Source organism: Mixophyes fleayi, chromosome 8 (assembly GCF_038048845.1).
Source record: "Mixophyes fleayi isolate aMixFle1 chromosome 8, aMixFle1.hap1, whole genome shotgun sequence".
NCBI classification, from domain to species: Eukaryota; Metazoa; Chordata; class Amphibia; order Anura; family Limnodynastidae; genus Mixophyes; species Mixophyes fleayi.
This window is the reverse complement of record NC_134409.1, coordinates 147,058-161,260: the sequence shown is the minus strand read 5'-3', so window position 1 is coordinate 161,260 and position 14,203 is coordinate 147,058. Positions and strand designations below refer to the sequence as shown.

The following is a 14,203-nucleotide window of genomic DNA, read 5'->3' as shown; positions in this document are numbered from 1 at the left end:
GCGTCCCGATCGTTGCCTAGGCTGAAAACAGGAAGTGACATCCTGGTCGTCATGGAGACGGCCGGAACGTGTCCTGTGGGCATGGAGAGTCGCGATGGTTTGAGGCACCGCCGCGGCTCGTGACAATATATATATATATATATATATTAGCGTTTGCACGCTAATCGCTCAAGTAGTTTGGAGGCAAAGGGGGTGGAGAGAAATAGGGCGGTAGTTTGAGAGAGCGGCTAGATCAAAAGATGGTTTCTTCAGAATTGGTGAGATGTGCGCATGTTTAAAGGAAAATGGAAATGTGCCACTGGAGAGAGACAAGTTGAAGAGGTGGACATGCTGTGGAGAAGTTGGGAGGGAAATGGGTCGAGGGGACAGGTTGTAGGGTGAGATGATGAGATGGGTGTAGAGACTTCGTCTTCCGTTACTGGAGAGAATGAACTAAGGGTGGATTGGGGAGTGTAGGTGAAAGTGGGTAGAGTGAGAGGCATTTGACGTAAGGAAATGTCTTGTCAATTGGTGCATTGTTTTTCTTTGAATTAGATGGCAAAATCATGGGCTGTGAAGGAAAAAGGGTGGTGAGGTGCAGGTGGGCAGAGACGTGAGTTGAAGGTGGCAAAGAGGCGAGGTGGGTTAGAAGACCTTTGTGGATATTAGAGATTTGAAGAAAGTTTGTTTGGCAAATGAAAGGGCAGCGCTGTAAGATGAAAGGATGAATTTATAGTGGAGGAAATCGGGACAGGAACGAGATTTCCTCCAGCGCTCTGCAGTACAGGAGCACTTTTGCAGGTAGCGGATCTGTTTGGTTGTGCCACGGCTGGGTTTGGATCGTCAGAGACTTTATGTGGTAGCTGGAGCTGCAATGTCTGGGGCTGAAGTGAGTGTTTTGTTATAGAAAGAGCTTGATTAGGACAGGACAATGCAGACATAGGAAACAATAGTTGTTTAGTGAAGTTGAGAAGTGGATTGGGTTAAGAGTACTTAGGTGTCGTTGTGTACGTGTGTATTTGGGTGCAGGGGGGAGGGTATGAGGTACAGTGGGGCTGAAGGAAAAGGTTGTGCTCAGAGAGTGGGAAGGCTAAGTTGGTGAAACTAGAGATGGAACAGTAGCGGAAGAAAACAAGGTCAAGGGAGTGTCCATCACAGTGGGTGAGAGATGAGGTCCACTGGGAGAGACCAAAGGAGGAAGTAAGTGAAAGAAGAAGAGACAGTGAGATTATCAATAGGGATGTTGAAATTGCTTAGTATGAGTGTAAGCAGGTCAAAGGAAATAAGTGAGCCAGGCCGTAAGGTTGTCGGAGAATTGGGAAACTGGACCTGGGGAGCGATAAATGACAGCAACATGAAGGTGGAGAGGATAAAATAGACGGATAATGTTACAGGACTTAAAGGATCTGCTGCTAACGTCTTGGTGCCAGATACCACAGGACACCTTCAGAGGTCTTGTGGAGGCATGGACTCCACAGCTCAACATTTGTTTGCACTATAATTCCCCACTTACATCTGTCATAACACCTAATTGATTAAATCAGCCCAATCTCAAGGATGTCCTGTGAACATATAAATAGACTCATATACTTTTATGTGGGACCCTATGTGTATAATGAAATAATTTTGTGAGACCCTCTTATGATTTTGCAGGAAATATGCACACATAAAAGAATGTTTTTATACATAAGCCTCCACTGGGTATGTACACATTGGATTCAGAGCAGAGTAAGTGTAAACAAAGATCTGATTAAACCCATACTTGCCAACTCTCCCGGAATGTCCGGGAGACTCCCGAATTCCGGATAGGTCTCCCGGACTCCCCAGAGAGCTGACAATTCTCCCGCATCTGCCCACTTCCTAGTGAAGTGGGCAGATTTGAAGTCTCCATGATGCGATTCTCCGGGAATCGCATAATTTTGTCCCGTCCCCCGTGCTAAAATGATGTGTTTGCGTCATTATGTCACAGGGGCGGGGCCAAAATGATGCGATCCGTGGAACCCCGCCCCCTCACGCCCAATTCTACACCGAGACTCCCAGAAGCCAATCGCTAAAGGTTGGCAACCATGATTAAACCAGAATGGTTAATTGTTTGTAATAGCCCAGGATCACATGGCTATAGTACCAAACTTAAATAGTTTGTTTAAAACTGAACTTCTTATGCCCAATCATGCAAGACTAGTAATGGGGTCTGATATGCGTCTTAGATACAAGGCTGTCAGTTTTTATAAAAACTAATGATGTCTCTTAATTGGAATACTCCAATTTCACTTTAACATTTATCTGATGTTATGGTAACCAATTTCTATCTATCAATTTATTTGGAGATTATAAATTTCTAAAAGATATAAATGATCTGGTACCATCATTGAACTAGTGAGAAATTGTCTATAGCATCGTGTTCATTGCAAATAGGTTATAATCTATAATTATAATTATCGTTCTAATCATTGCAAATTGGTTATAATCTAGACCAGATTTGTTGTATTCACAATCCCAAATAGGGATGGTGTGAAAACCACAAATGTTGTATGGTCAGATCTTCTCTTTAAGCTGATATAAATATTGCCTAGAGATGGAATTATAAACTTTTGCTGGGCTATCCAAGCCTCTTGACAGGAAGACCTCGGCTGTCTAAATTCAAACAGTTTATCGGTCTGGCAAACTCTGATAATAACGTCACATCAATGAATTAACCTGTCTGCTGGTCACAGGTGTAACGTTCTCACATTATCAGTGAGCAGCTATCTATATATAGAGGTTATGTCCGGATTATCAGTAGAGGGAGTAACTGGCGTTCGACTAGCAGCTTCTGAGTACTTATATGAACAAGTTTAGCACATCGGTCCCGGCTAGAACCAGTGCGTGTTTCACTTATTACCTTACTCAACAGATACTCTTAAACACTAAGGAATAATATTAAGGAATGTAAGTTCTTCTGATATTATAATCTGAGAAAATTCTTAAAAAAATAAAAAAGCTACAGCGGGTCCCAGCTGACTAATGCACAACTATTTTCTCTATCCTCCTTTGGGGGACATTGGGGTATAGAGTAGGGACAGGGCGAACTGGCACTTTAAACTTTTGTTTACTAAGCCCTAGCTCCAGCCCCTCTATACGCCACTTCCTGTAAGCCTCAGTTTGGTTTAAGTGCCCGGCGAACGTTCTGTGTTTGGGCTGAGTAGCAGCCCAAATCTGGTTTTATTTTAGTTTTAAGGCTAACGGAACCGTGTAGGCGGCTGTCGGTAACTGAATGCTGCACTTCCCGGCTGCTGTTGTGGATGGTCCGGAGCTAAGTGTATTTACTCCCTCCTCCCCCCGTGTCTGGTAGATCTTTTATTTACACGGCTGAGCCTGCAGCTTTTGCCGGGAAAGTGGTATGTAAACCACAGGAGTACAGTTTGCAGCGCACAGCATGGATGGCTGTGCACTGTCTGGAAGGGGGGATTGGAGGTGCCTCTTTTGCCAGCCCCCTCTCCCAACATTCAGATGCCCTCCTAGGAGCCGGGCACAGTCGCCGCAGGCTGTGTCCGTCCTCCTGATCTGACAGCAGGCAGACTACAGACACTTCGTGAGGAGGGATGGCAGCAGGTAAGTGAAACCTTCTCCCAGCACAGTGCTTAGGGGCCTGGGTCAGGCTAGGGTCACTAAGATAGTGAGCCCTGCTAGGCACTGGATTGGTTGAGGGGGTTGTCATGTTGGACGCTTGCCAATCCAGTGCTGGGCCCTGGGGGAGAGGTATGTTCCTCTATTGCACTTCCCCCTTGGTGGTCTCTCACTCCTTTGTGTGCAGATACCAGAATAGACAGACATTTTATAGCTCCAGCTTCTCCCCTTTTCTGTCCTGAGTCCTGTAAGGTAAAGGGTTGGGGGTTGTTATTTTCAAAAGTTTGTCTTTAAGTCTGTGGGGCTATTTGGCTGTATTGCAGGCTCACTTTCTGTTCAGATTTCTGTGCTGCTTGTTATCTATACTGTGTTTTGTTCACTGTTTATTACACTGTTTTGTGTTTGTCCCATTTGTTAACATGTCAGATAGGGGAAAATCCATGCATGGTAGGGCTGGTGTTACATCTATGTTGAGTTTCACCTGTGCTGTCTGTCAAGTTAAGTTACCATCTGGACAGTCAGAGGCGGAGGCTCTGTGCGCAGCCTGTCGGCCCTCAGAGAGCATACCGTGTGAAACAGCAGCTGCAGTCGTGTTATCCTTTTCTTCCTGAAGTTCTTGCTAAATGGGAAACGCCTCCACGTGTGGATGCTGCAGTTGACAGTATGGTTGAGGCCGTACTTGAGTCCATTTTCCTGGCAGCAGGTGCCTCTTTGAGGCCTGCCTTGGCATCTGTGTGGGCGAATAAAGCTGTAGAACGCTGGTCAGAAGAGCTGTCTGAAGGTTTGTTGAACTGCTTCCATTAGTTGGGCAAATTCAGAGGGCGACAGATTATTTAGGAGAGGCAGCTATGGACGCGGGGCTGATTGGGGCATGTATTTCTGCCTCTGCAGTTTCGGTACCTTGGACTCTCTGGCTTAAGTCCTAGGAGGCTGATGTGAAGTCTAAAAAGGCTCTTGAGACCATACCTTTTTCTGGGAGTGTTTTGTTTGGACCTCAGCTTGACTCCATTACCAGTCAAGCAACAGGAGGAAAGAGCACTTTTCTCCCTGTTAATGCTCCCAAACAAAGAATGTCCAAATTTCGGTCCTCAGGAAGGTTTCGGGGTCAATATTCCTCGTGCCAATCTTCTAGACGCCAGTTATCTACCCCCAGGGGTGGTTTGCAGCGCGGGCACCAGGCCTGGTCTGCTCAATGTCCAGCAGCGCAGCCTGATGACAAGCAGTCCGCATGACGGGCATTTTGCTCCTCCGCTGTCGCCAGTGGTGGGAGCCCATCTTCTCTTGTTTAGGGATCGATGGTTTCAGTCTACCACCGATGTCTGGGCTCGGAGTGTGGTGGACGAAAAGCGATTCAATCCCTCCTTTCTTCCGGAGTGATTATTCCAATGCCAGATGAGGTTTGGGTTTTTATTCCAACCTTTTTCTCGTGCCAAAACCAGACGGCTCATTCAGACCAATTCGGAATCTGAAATCATTGAACACCCAGGTCAGCATGCACATGTTCAAGATGGAGTCTTTGCGCTCGGTCATTCACGGCATGGAACAAGGAGAATTCATGGTGGCTCTAGACATCAAAGATGCCTATCTCCATCTGCCTATCTGGAAGGGTAATCGGTCCCTTTTGAGGTTTGCGGTTCAATCAGAGCACATCCAATTTCAGGCTCTTCCCTTTGGTCTGACCACGGCCCCATGTATCTTCACCAAGATCATGGCGGTCATGGCTGCTCTGCTAAGTCCAAGGGGATTACAATCATCCCTTATCTGGACGATCTTCTCCAGAGGTGCTTCAGTCGCATATCCAAGTAGTAATCCAGACTCTAGAGTCTCACGGTATGATTCTCAACTTCAAGAAGTCCAAGTTGATCCCATCCCTGCGGATGATCTTTTTGGGTTTTTTATTCGACACCCAACAACGACGGGTGTTCTTACCCCAGGACAAGATTCTAGCCTTGCAGAAGATGGTGGCGGCAAGGCAGCCTTCGGTACATTTCGCCATGAGAGTTCTGGGCAAGATGGCATCAACTTTCGATGCGGTCCAAAATCTCGCCAGGGGACGCAAATTCTCAATTTGGAATTGGACCTTGATCACAACGGATGCCAGCCTTCGAATTTGGGGGACCGTCTGTCTCGGTTTCAGGGTCTTTGGACTCAGAAGAAATCCAAGCTTCCAATCAATGTCTTGGAACTGCGAGCGGTGTTTCATGCTCTTATAAGCGCGCTACACTTGCTGCAGGGAAGGCCAGTGAAGATTCAGTCAGACAATGCCACAGTAGTGGCATACCTCAATCATCAGGGCGGCACCAAGAGTCCTTTGGCCATGCGGGAGACACACAAGATATTTCAGTGGGCCGAGGCTCACGTTCCGATGCTCATGGCCATCTTTATTCCCAGAATAGAAAATTGGGAAGCAGATTACCTAAGCAGGCAAACTCTGCATCTGGGCGAATGGTCCCTTCATCCGGAGGTGTTTCGTCAGTTGGTGGAACGGTGGGGTCAGTCGGATGTTGACATGATGGCATCCTGGTTGAACCACAATGTCCCCATCTTCTGATCCCGTGCAAGAGATCCTACGGCTGTTGCGGTAGACGCCATGTCTGTCCCTTGGAGGTACCACTTAGTGTACCTTTTCTCACCAGTAGCCATGCTCCCAAGGGTGTTAAAAAAGGTAAAGAGAGAGGGTGTTCCAGTTCTAGTAGCGCCGGATTGGCCGTGGAGGGCCTGGTACACCGACATCTTCTCCATGGCAGGAGCTTGGTCGTGGCGGTTGCCGCTACGCCCAGACCTATTAACTTAAGGTCCCTTTTGTCATCTAGGTTTACAACGTCTGGCTTTAACGGCGTGGCTGTTGAAGCCATGATCCTGAGAGTTAAGTGTTTTTCCGAACGTGTTGTGCAAACCATGCTTCGGACTCGTAAACTAGGTTCTGCAAAAATCTATAGAGTCTGGAAAGCATATATTGGCTGGTGGGAAAATAAGGGATATCCTACTTAGGTTCTTGCAAGACGGGTTGGATGCAGGTTTGCGTCTTGGTTCTCTTAAGGGTCAGGTGTCAGCTCTTTTGGTCTTCTTTCAAAGAAGACTTGCTGTCATACCTGATGTGCAAACTTTCATCCAGGGTGTAGTCCTTGTACAACCTCCATATGTTCCTCCGGTAGCACCATGGGATTTGAATTTGGTGTTGAAGGCTTTACAGCATCTGCCTTTTGAACCTTTGAATACAGTGGAGTTCAAATTTCTGACTTGGAAGACGGTTTTCCTTTTGGCCATATCTACGGAACGCAGAGTTTCAGAGCTTGCAGCTTTATCTTGCAAATCTCCTCTTTTTTTTTTCATGAACACCGGGCAGTTCTTCGAACCAAGCCCTCTTTCCTTCCTAAGGTCGTGTCTAGATTTCATCTAAATCAGGACATTGTCATTCCTGCCCTGACTAATTCTTCATCTTCGGATAACGATAATTCTATTCGTTATCTCGATGTTGTCTCAGACGGTGCATAAGATCTATTGATTCTCTATGATGCTCACAAGAGAGGCTGGCGAGCTTCTAAAGTAACTATTGCTAGGTGGATTACAGCTGTTATCTGTCAGGCTTATAGTGGGGCTGGGGAGCCTGTCCCAGATAATCTCTGGGCGCACTCTACAAGGTCTGTAAGTGCTTCCTGGGCGGCCCACCATGGTGCCTCCAGTGAACAGCTGTGTAAAGCGGACACGTGGTCGTCTGTACACACATTCACTAAGTTTTACAAGTTTAATGTGTTTGCATCCAAGGCTTTGTGCCATTTCTTCTTAGCGTTCCCTCCCGTGAGACAGCTTTGGGATGTCCCCAATGTCCCCCAAAGGAGAATAGAGAAAATTGGACTTTTGTACTTACATAAAATCTGATTCTCTTAGTCCATTGGGGGACATCGGGCGCCCACCCTTAACGCTCTGGTTTCTCCTGCTGTTTGACATGTTGTCTGGTTGTTTAGAGAATGTTGTTGTTTTGTTAATTTTATTCTCTTTTCCTGTTTTCTCTCTATCTCCCCTTTCTGTGGGCTTGGTTACACATAAACTGAGGCTTACAGGAGGTGGGGTATAGAGGGGGAGGAGCTAGGGCTTAGTAAACAGAAGTTTAAAGTGCCAGTTCACACTGTCCCTACTCTATACCCCAATGTCCCCGGTGTCCCCCAATGGACTAAGAGAAACGGATTTTACGTAAGTACAAAAATACAATTTTTCCTAACACTTTTTGTCTATGTTTTTGCATTTTGTGGATTGCTGTAATTTTAATGAAAGAAATAAGTCACTATATTTATTTATTTGAAAATAAAAGCATTGTTCTCGTTTATATCATGTACACTGATCAGTTGTTAAGGTAGCACCTTCCCCCATCTACATTCCAAGTTATCGATCCTATAGAAGAAATTAAGGGGGAGTAAGACTGGGTGCGATATATGTCATATCAGTCTATGTGAGCGATGTAAAATGTTATTCAGTCCTAACAAGTGCAGGATTTAACCTGGGATCTTCTGCCATTCATCCTGCAAATACTACTATTGGGGCTTTATAACAATAGGATAAAGCAAGAGATATCGCAGATATAATACCACCGCTCAATATCACTGTCCCCATCATTTTCCATGGAGACTGCAAGCTGTAGTGTATACACCAAGCTTTTCAGAACTTGCAGTCGGTTGCTGATGACATCTGAAGATGGTGTTAGTAGCTGAAGTCTATGGGTACTGTAACACGAAAGCGTAGGGTAGAGGGCGTCCCCTGTCCTGTTGACGCATGCACAGCTTTGGGGCAGAACGAGAAAGCTTTTGCTTTAAATTAGGATTATAAATGAATCTCTTATCGTTCTGTTGCTACATAAATAGTCCCCTAAATCTCTGTGTTGCAGACTGCAGTCCTCTTGCCTGGAAATTGGGACTCATAGGGAGGGGGGCATACAAATGGGTCATGTTTTAGTAATGCAAAGTGTTAAATTGTAGTTTTGTATTGGATTCAAATTAATTGTAGTGTATTGCACAAATCTGCAATGTGTGAATAGTCTGTGTGTGGAGCTAAATTTAACTCCTCCTATAAATGTCTTTTTCCCCAAACATCCTCACCCCCCTCTGCCCAACAAGGAGGACAGTGGGTGTGCCAAGCCAGTGACTCCCGCTGTTCAGGGGAACTCACATTAAAGTGCCACTATGGGCACCTGTTCCTGTGCGCACTACCGGGACCTGAGTATAGGGAGCCTGAGGCAGAGGAGTTCCATATGGGCAATACAGCACCTCAGCGGCAGGCCGACCTCTAGTCCAGAGATTGCTGCATTTACCGCTCTCTCTATTCCTCTGCGACTAATCATTGCAGCTATTGGGCAGAATGCTGTTTAAATTCCCTTTAAATCCTTGGACACTTATTGCAGCCTCATTCATTCTTTTCACAGGAGTTCTGCTATACTGCTATCCATAGAGGACAATCATTATTATTCCACATTGGAATCACTGTCTATTCTCTGAAGATCGGCCGTGAAAATAATAACAAGAAACAATAGAAGGCATTTTAGTTGTGTATTTTTCATGTACAAGAGCAGAACCATTGTAACAAATAAAATATACTCCTAGAAAAATAGAGTTTGTGAAACAGGAAACAGATACAGCTGCTTGGACAAGACTCAGCGTTCAAACGAGAAAAACCATCAGCAGTAAAATATTTCTGCAATTTTCTTTTGGCTTCTGAGAACGTTTTTGTGAGAATCTGTAAAAATAGAACTGAACTCCAGCTCAGAAAGGACCATTTTCCCTGGATCCAAAGAGCTCTACATTAGTCCAGCTATAAATGCAGATTGATTGATAAAATGTTAAAGTTGCAGATTCAGAAAATGATAAAACAAATACAATGTAATATAAATTCACAGTTTCCTGTTCCCACAGAAGCCTTCGTTGGTCCCGGTCTCTGAGGTGAGTGGGCATAATCGTGGCCACTCGTCGCCTCCTCTTATAATGTGCACAATATATTCTATATGAAATAAGAGATTGAAATTGTTTGTCTATATGTACATGGATTGTGAAAGGGCAAAATACATATATGAAAAAACCTTTACAATGTGTCAGTGCTACATGATACAATATCAATCAATGAAATAGCAGTATCAGTCCAATGTGAGCTCTAAGAGATACATTGTAACATACTCCATACAGCTGAGAAATGCCACAGGGGCATGTGATAAAACAATAAAAGGAAGTCTGAATACACTTCATTATATTGTGTACAAATAGGACAATGCCACTTTCACGTTTACTAATCTCACTGTCACACCACAGCTTTATGCTTTATCGTTAGACGAACACAACTCGCACATTTGCGCAGTGAACCAAACACTTCTTTATGTCGTACAAATGCTCTTCCATGTGACTCTAAGGTTTATTATGTGTAGAATATCACTGTGTCTGGGTTCCTGAGGAAGAAACATGAAAGACTATCTGACTGTGCTGCTACAAGAACACATTATACAACAATATCTGACTGTGGTTCAGAGACCCTGTTTCCATTACAGGATTCCAAGGGCAGCACGGTGGCTCAGTGGTTAGCACTTCTGCCTCACAGCACTGGGGTCAAGAGTTTGATTCCCAACCATGGCCTTATCTGTGTGGAGTCCGTATGTTCTCCCTGTGTGTGCGCGTGGGTTTCCTCCGGGTGCTCCGGTTTTCTACCACACTCCAAAAACATACTGGTAGGTTAACTGGCTGCTAACAAAATTGACCCTAGTCTCTCCCTCTGTATGTGTGTGTGTCTGTGTGTTAGGGAATTTAGACTGTAAGCTCCAATGGGGCAGATGGGGACTGATGTGAGTGAGTTCTTTGTACAGCGCTGCGGAATTAGTGGCGCTATATAAATAAATGATGATGTTACAAGAACACATTATACAACAATAGGAGAAAAGAGAAGATGGTGATTACAAGTTGTCTTGCTCTCATTCAGGCCAGGTTCATTCATTATCAGGGATTGCATTGATGCTATACACACGTTATTTCCAGGCGGCGACTTGATGACATGGGAAGAAGTGAATAAATAAATAAATAGCATCTTCATGCAGATTGTCCATGAATCAGACATCACATCGATCACATAATGAGAGGAGATCCGGGTCTGTGTCAGTGGCAGATTCTCTCCGTCATTTCTCTCTAGAAACAAAGGAGAAAGTATTAGAGTATAGTACAGTCTCAGTAAATATATAATATATATTATATTATATCCATCACAAACTTACAATGAGAGCCACCAAATGACACACTGAGGCACACAGCATATATGCTTCTACGACCAGCAGTACAATTATTTTGGCATATTGGCATACACACACATATGTCTTGAAAAAAGACGTTAGTCTTAGTAGCAAAAAGTGCGTTGGATGCGCCAATTGTGAGTTACTGTGACGCAGTATTATATCTGTGTACTCGTAGCCTCTGATAACACTCTCCTGACACGCACATGTCGTGGATGAGTATACATTTGTACCTGGTCATACTATTATAATATTAACCCCTTAGTGACCATTTTCCTGAAGGAAACATCCACTTTTGTAGAGGGGTGAAGGCACAACACTTCCTGGCAATTCCTAATTATTGGTGGCTACAGAGGGTGACAATCTTTTACCACACATGGGGAACAGTAAAGGATGATACAGGAAAGACAGGCAGCTCGGTTGTGGAATTACTTAAATAACACTTTACATGCGGTACAACATTTGTATCACACGTTCATTGTCATCAATCTTTTATGTATCATTCTTTACCAAAGCCCAGACTCATACACTGTAATCCCCACATCCCATAAGCGCTCGGCTGTGCTCTGTTGGTCAGTATGTCTCTCCTTCCCATGTAGGAATATAACATACCCCTATGCAGGGTCGGACTGGCTATCTGGCAATTCTGGCATTTGCCAGAAGGGCTGAATGGGCAGATGGGCCGGTCCGCCCTGCACTGAAGCACCGGCAAGCTGTGTTTTTTTTTTTCATTCATGCCGCGCGATGACGTCACTCGCAACCGCTTAGAAGCCAGGAGGAGCGGTTTATGCACATGGGGACACACCTGTAGATTACTGTAATGACAGCATCCAGCAAGCAGGTAATTCATTAATGGACAAATACATTAATATTACATGGCGCTAAATGAAGGGACTAAATGCCAAAAAAAGAGAGGGTATAAATATTCCTGAATATGAAAGGCAATTGTGACCAGGAGTGGCAATTGGAATAAATATATAGAGGTGTTTTCCTATATATATATATATATATCTTTTTTTTTTAAGAGGTCTGCAGTGTTTCATTGTCAGGAATATTTATTCAATGGTTACTTTTTGTTGAGAATGCTTAATGCTATATGCATCCATTTACATATATATTTTTTCTGGACTGATTTTTTTATTCTTATTTTTCATTTTTCACTATTGTCTGCAGACAATATTAACTTTTATTATTGTGTGTGTGTGTTTTTACATTCTGTGGGGCATATTCAATTGACGGCGGTATTAATACGGTAATATCTCCCTGAGCTGCGAGCTGAAATCCAGTGAGTAAATTACCGTATTAACGGTTTTCCCGCGCAGGATTACCGTAATAACGGTAATATTTTTTGAGCGCGGGATTTTCCGTCAATTGAATATGCCCCTGTGTGTTAATGTTATAACTCAGATATTTACAAATATATATATATATTATAAATTTATTTAAAAAAATTAGAGTTTTGTGCATTTTCACAGTGCTCCAGGTTATTTGCACAACAAGGGAATTGATCAGGGTGGGCAGAAAACAAAGGGTTAGATTTACTAAGTTGTGGGTTTGAAAAAGTGGGGATGTTGCCTATAGCAACCAATCAGATTCTAGCTTTCATTTATTTAGTACATTCTACAAAATGACAGCTAGAATCTGATTGGTTGCTGTAGGCAACATCCCCACTTTTTCAAACCCGCAGCTTAGTAAATCTAGCCCAAAGTGTGATACACAAGTTTGTGCTGATGCTTCATGTTGGACTGCACCAGCAACGCCACTTCAGCGTGCAACAATATTGTGCATGGAGCCGACAGCAGGTGGGCCTGTGTGTTTTAAATGCCAGGGCTGATTTTTAGTCCCAGTCCGGCCCTGCCCCTATGTATTCATGTTATATAATGCAGTTATAGATTCTACTGATATTCGTGCTCTACACATCACAGGTCAGTAATTCCGCTACATCCTGGGTGTTACCTCTCTGCCTGGGTCCGTAGGGATGATGACAGTTTCTTTATTAGGGTAGAGCGTTGTTTGTACTATACCCCCTAAGTACACTAGTACTAGGACTGATTAGCATATAATATGTCCTGTAACATGTACAAGTACTGTGATTATCTCATGTCAGCCTGGCAGGATATAATCGGGACATTTGGGGCAGTAGCAAAAGGCTCGCTCCAAACTTTAACCATTCAGACTCAGACGTGCAAGTGTGAGTTTGGGAAGAGAGAATGAGCTTGGGGTGACACAGCCATCTTGTAGATGATGAAGGGTACATCCACTAATTACTATGCCCGTGTTACCTGGAGGCAGGGGTGCTGAGAGTGTCTGGCGGTGATAATCATAATCTATCCTCTCCTGATCTCACCATCTGTGTTGTCTCGCGTTACTGACTGTCTTTCTGCCATTTCATCTTGGATGTCTTCTCGCCAACTCAAACTCAATCTTTCAAAAACTGAATTAATAATATTCCCACCCAAAAACAGAAGCTTCCTGCCTGACATTTCTATTTCTGTCGATAACATGACCATAAATCCCATCACGCAAGCTCGTTGCCTAGGTGTAATCCTTGATTCATAACTATCATTTATTCCCCACATCGACTCTATATCTAAATCATGTTACATACACCTAAAGAACATTTCCAGAATACGCACATATTTCACACAAGACACCGCAAAAACCTTAATTCATGCACTTATCTCCCTCATCGACTATTGCAATTCCCTCCTTACTGGTCTTCCCAAAATCAGACTCAAACCCCTACAATCTATTTTGCATGCAGCGGCTAGATTGATTTTCCTTGCAAACCGTTCTTCCTCTGCTGAGCCACTCTGTCAGTCTCTACATTGGCTGCCTGTATTTCATCAAATCCAATACAGAATTCTTCTACTAACATACAAGGCCGTCAACAAAATTGCACCGACATACATTTCCTCACTTGCCTCAAAATATCTCCCAACTCGACACCTCCGTTCTGCACAAGATCTGTGTCTCTCTTCCACTCTCATCACATCCTCCCATTCCCGGTTACAGGAGTTTTTTGGGGATGCACCCACTTTGTGGAATCCCCTCCCTCGCACAGTAACACTTTCCTCTAGTCTTCAAACCTTCAAGCGTTATCTGAAAAACCCCCTCTTCAGGCAAGTTTATAATATTCCTCAACCACAATCTTAATCTCCCTATTACCACCCTCTACACATCTAACACAGACAGTAACCCTCTGACCAACATTGCTACACACACAGCCCACTCTATACTTTGTATCCTTTGCATTCTAGCTAGACCAATGTGCAATATGATTATTATTATTATTATTAATTTTTTATTTGTAAGGCGCCCAGCTAATAACAAAGGGTGAGGGAAAGTCAGCACAGCAGGAAACCT

The 14,203-nt window shown here is 44.0% G+C and overlaps 1 protein-coding gene across 1 annotated transcript in view; it reads right to left on the bottom strand.

Annotated features, from left to right (window-relative positions):
• Positions 1-9,108: 9,108 nt before the first annotated feature.
• MOB3C (MOB kinase activator 3C) overlaps positions 9,109-14,203 on the bottom strand; it is a 39,415-nt gene continuing 34,320 nt past the window's right edge. Inside the window, exon 4 of the mRNA XM_075181543.1 lies at positions 9,109-10,736. Within this exon, the coding sequence (XP_075037644.1) occupies positions 10,707-10,736 (30 nt within the window). The 3' untranslated portion in view covers positions 9,109-10,706. The remainder of the gene's footprint in view (positions 10,737-14,203) is intronic.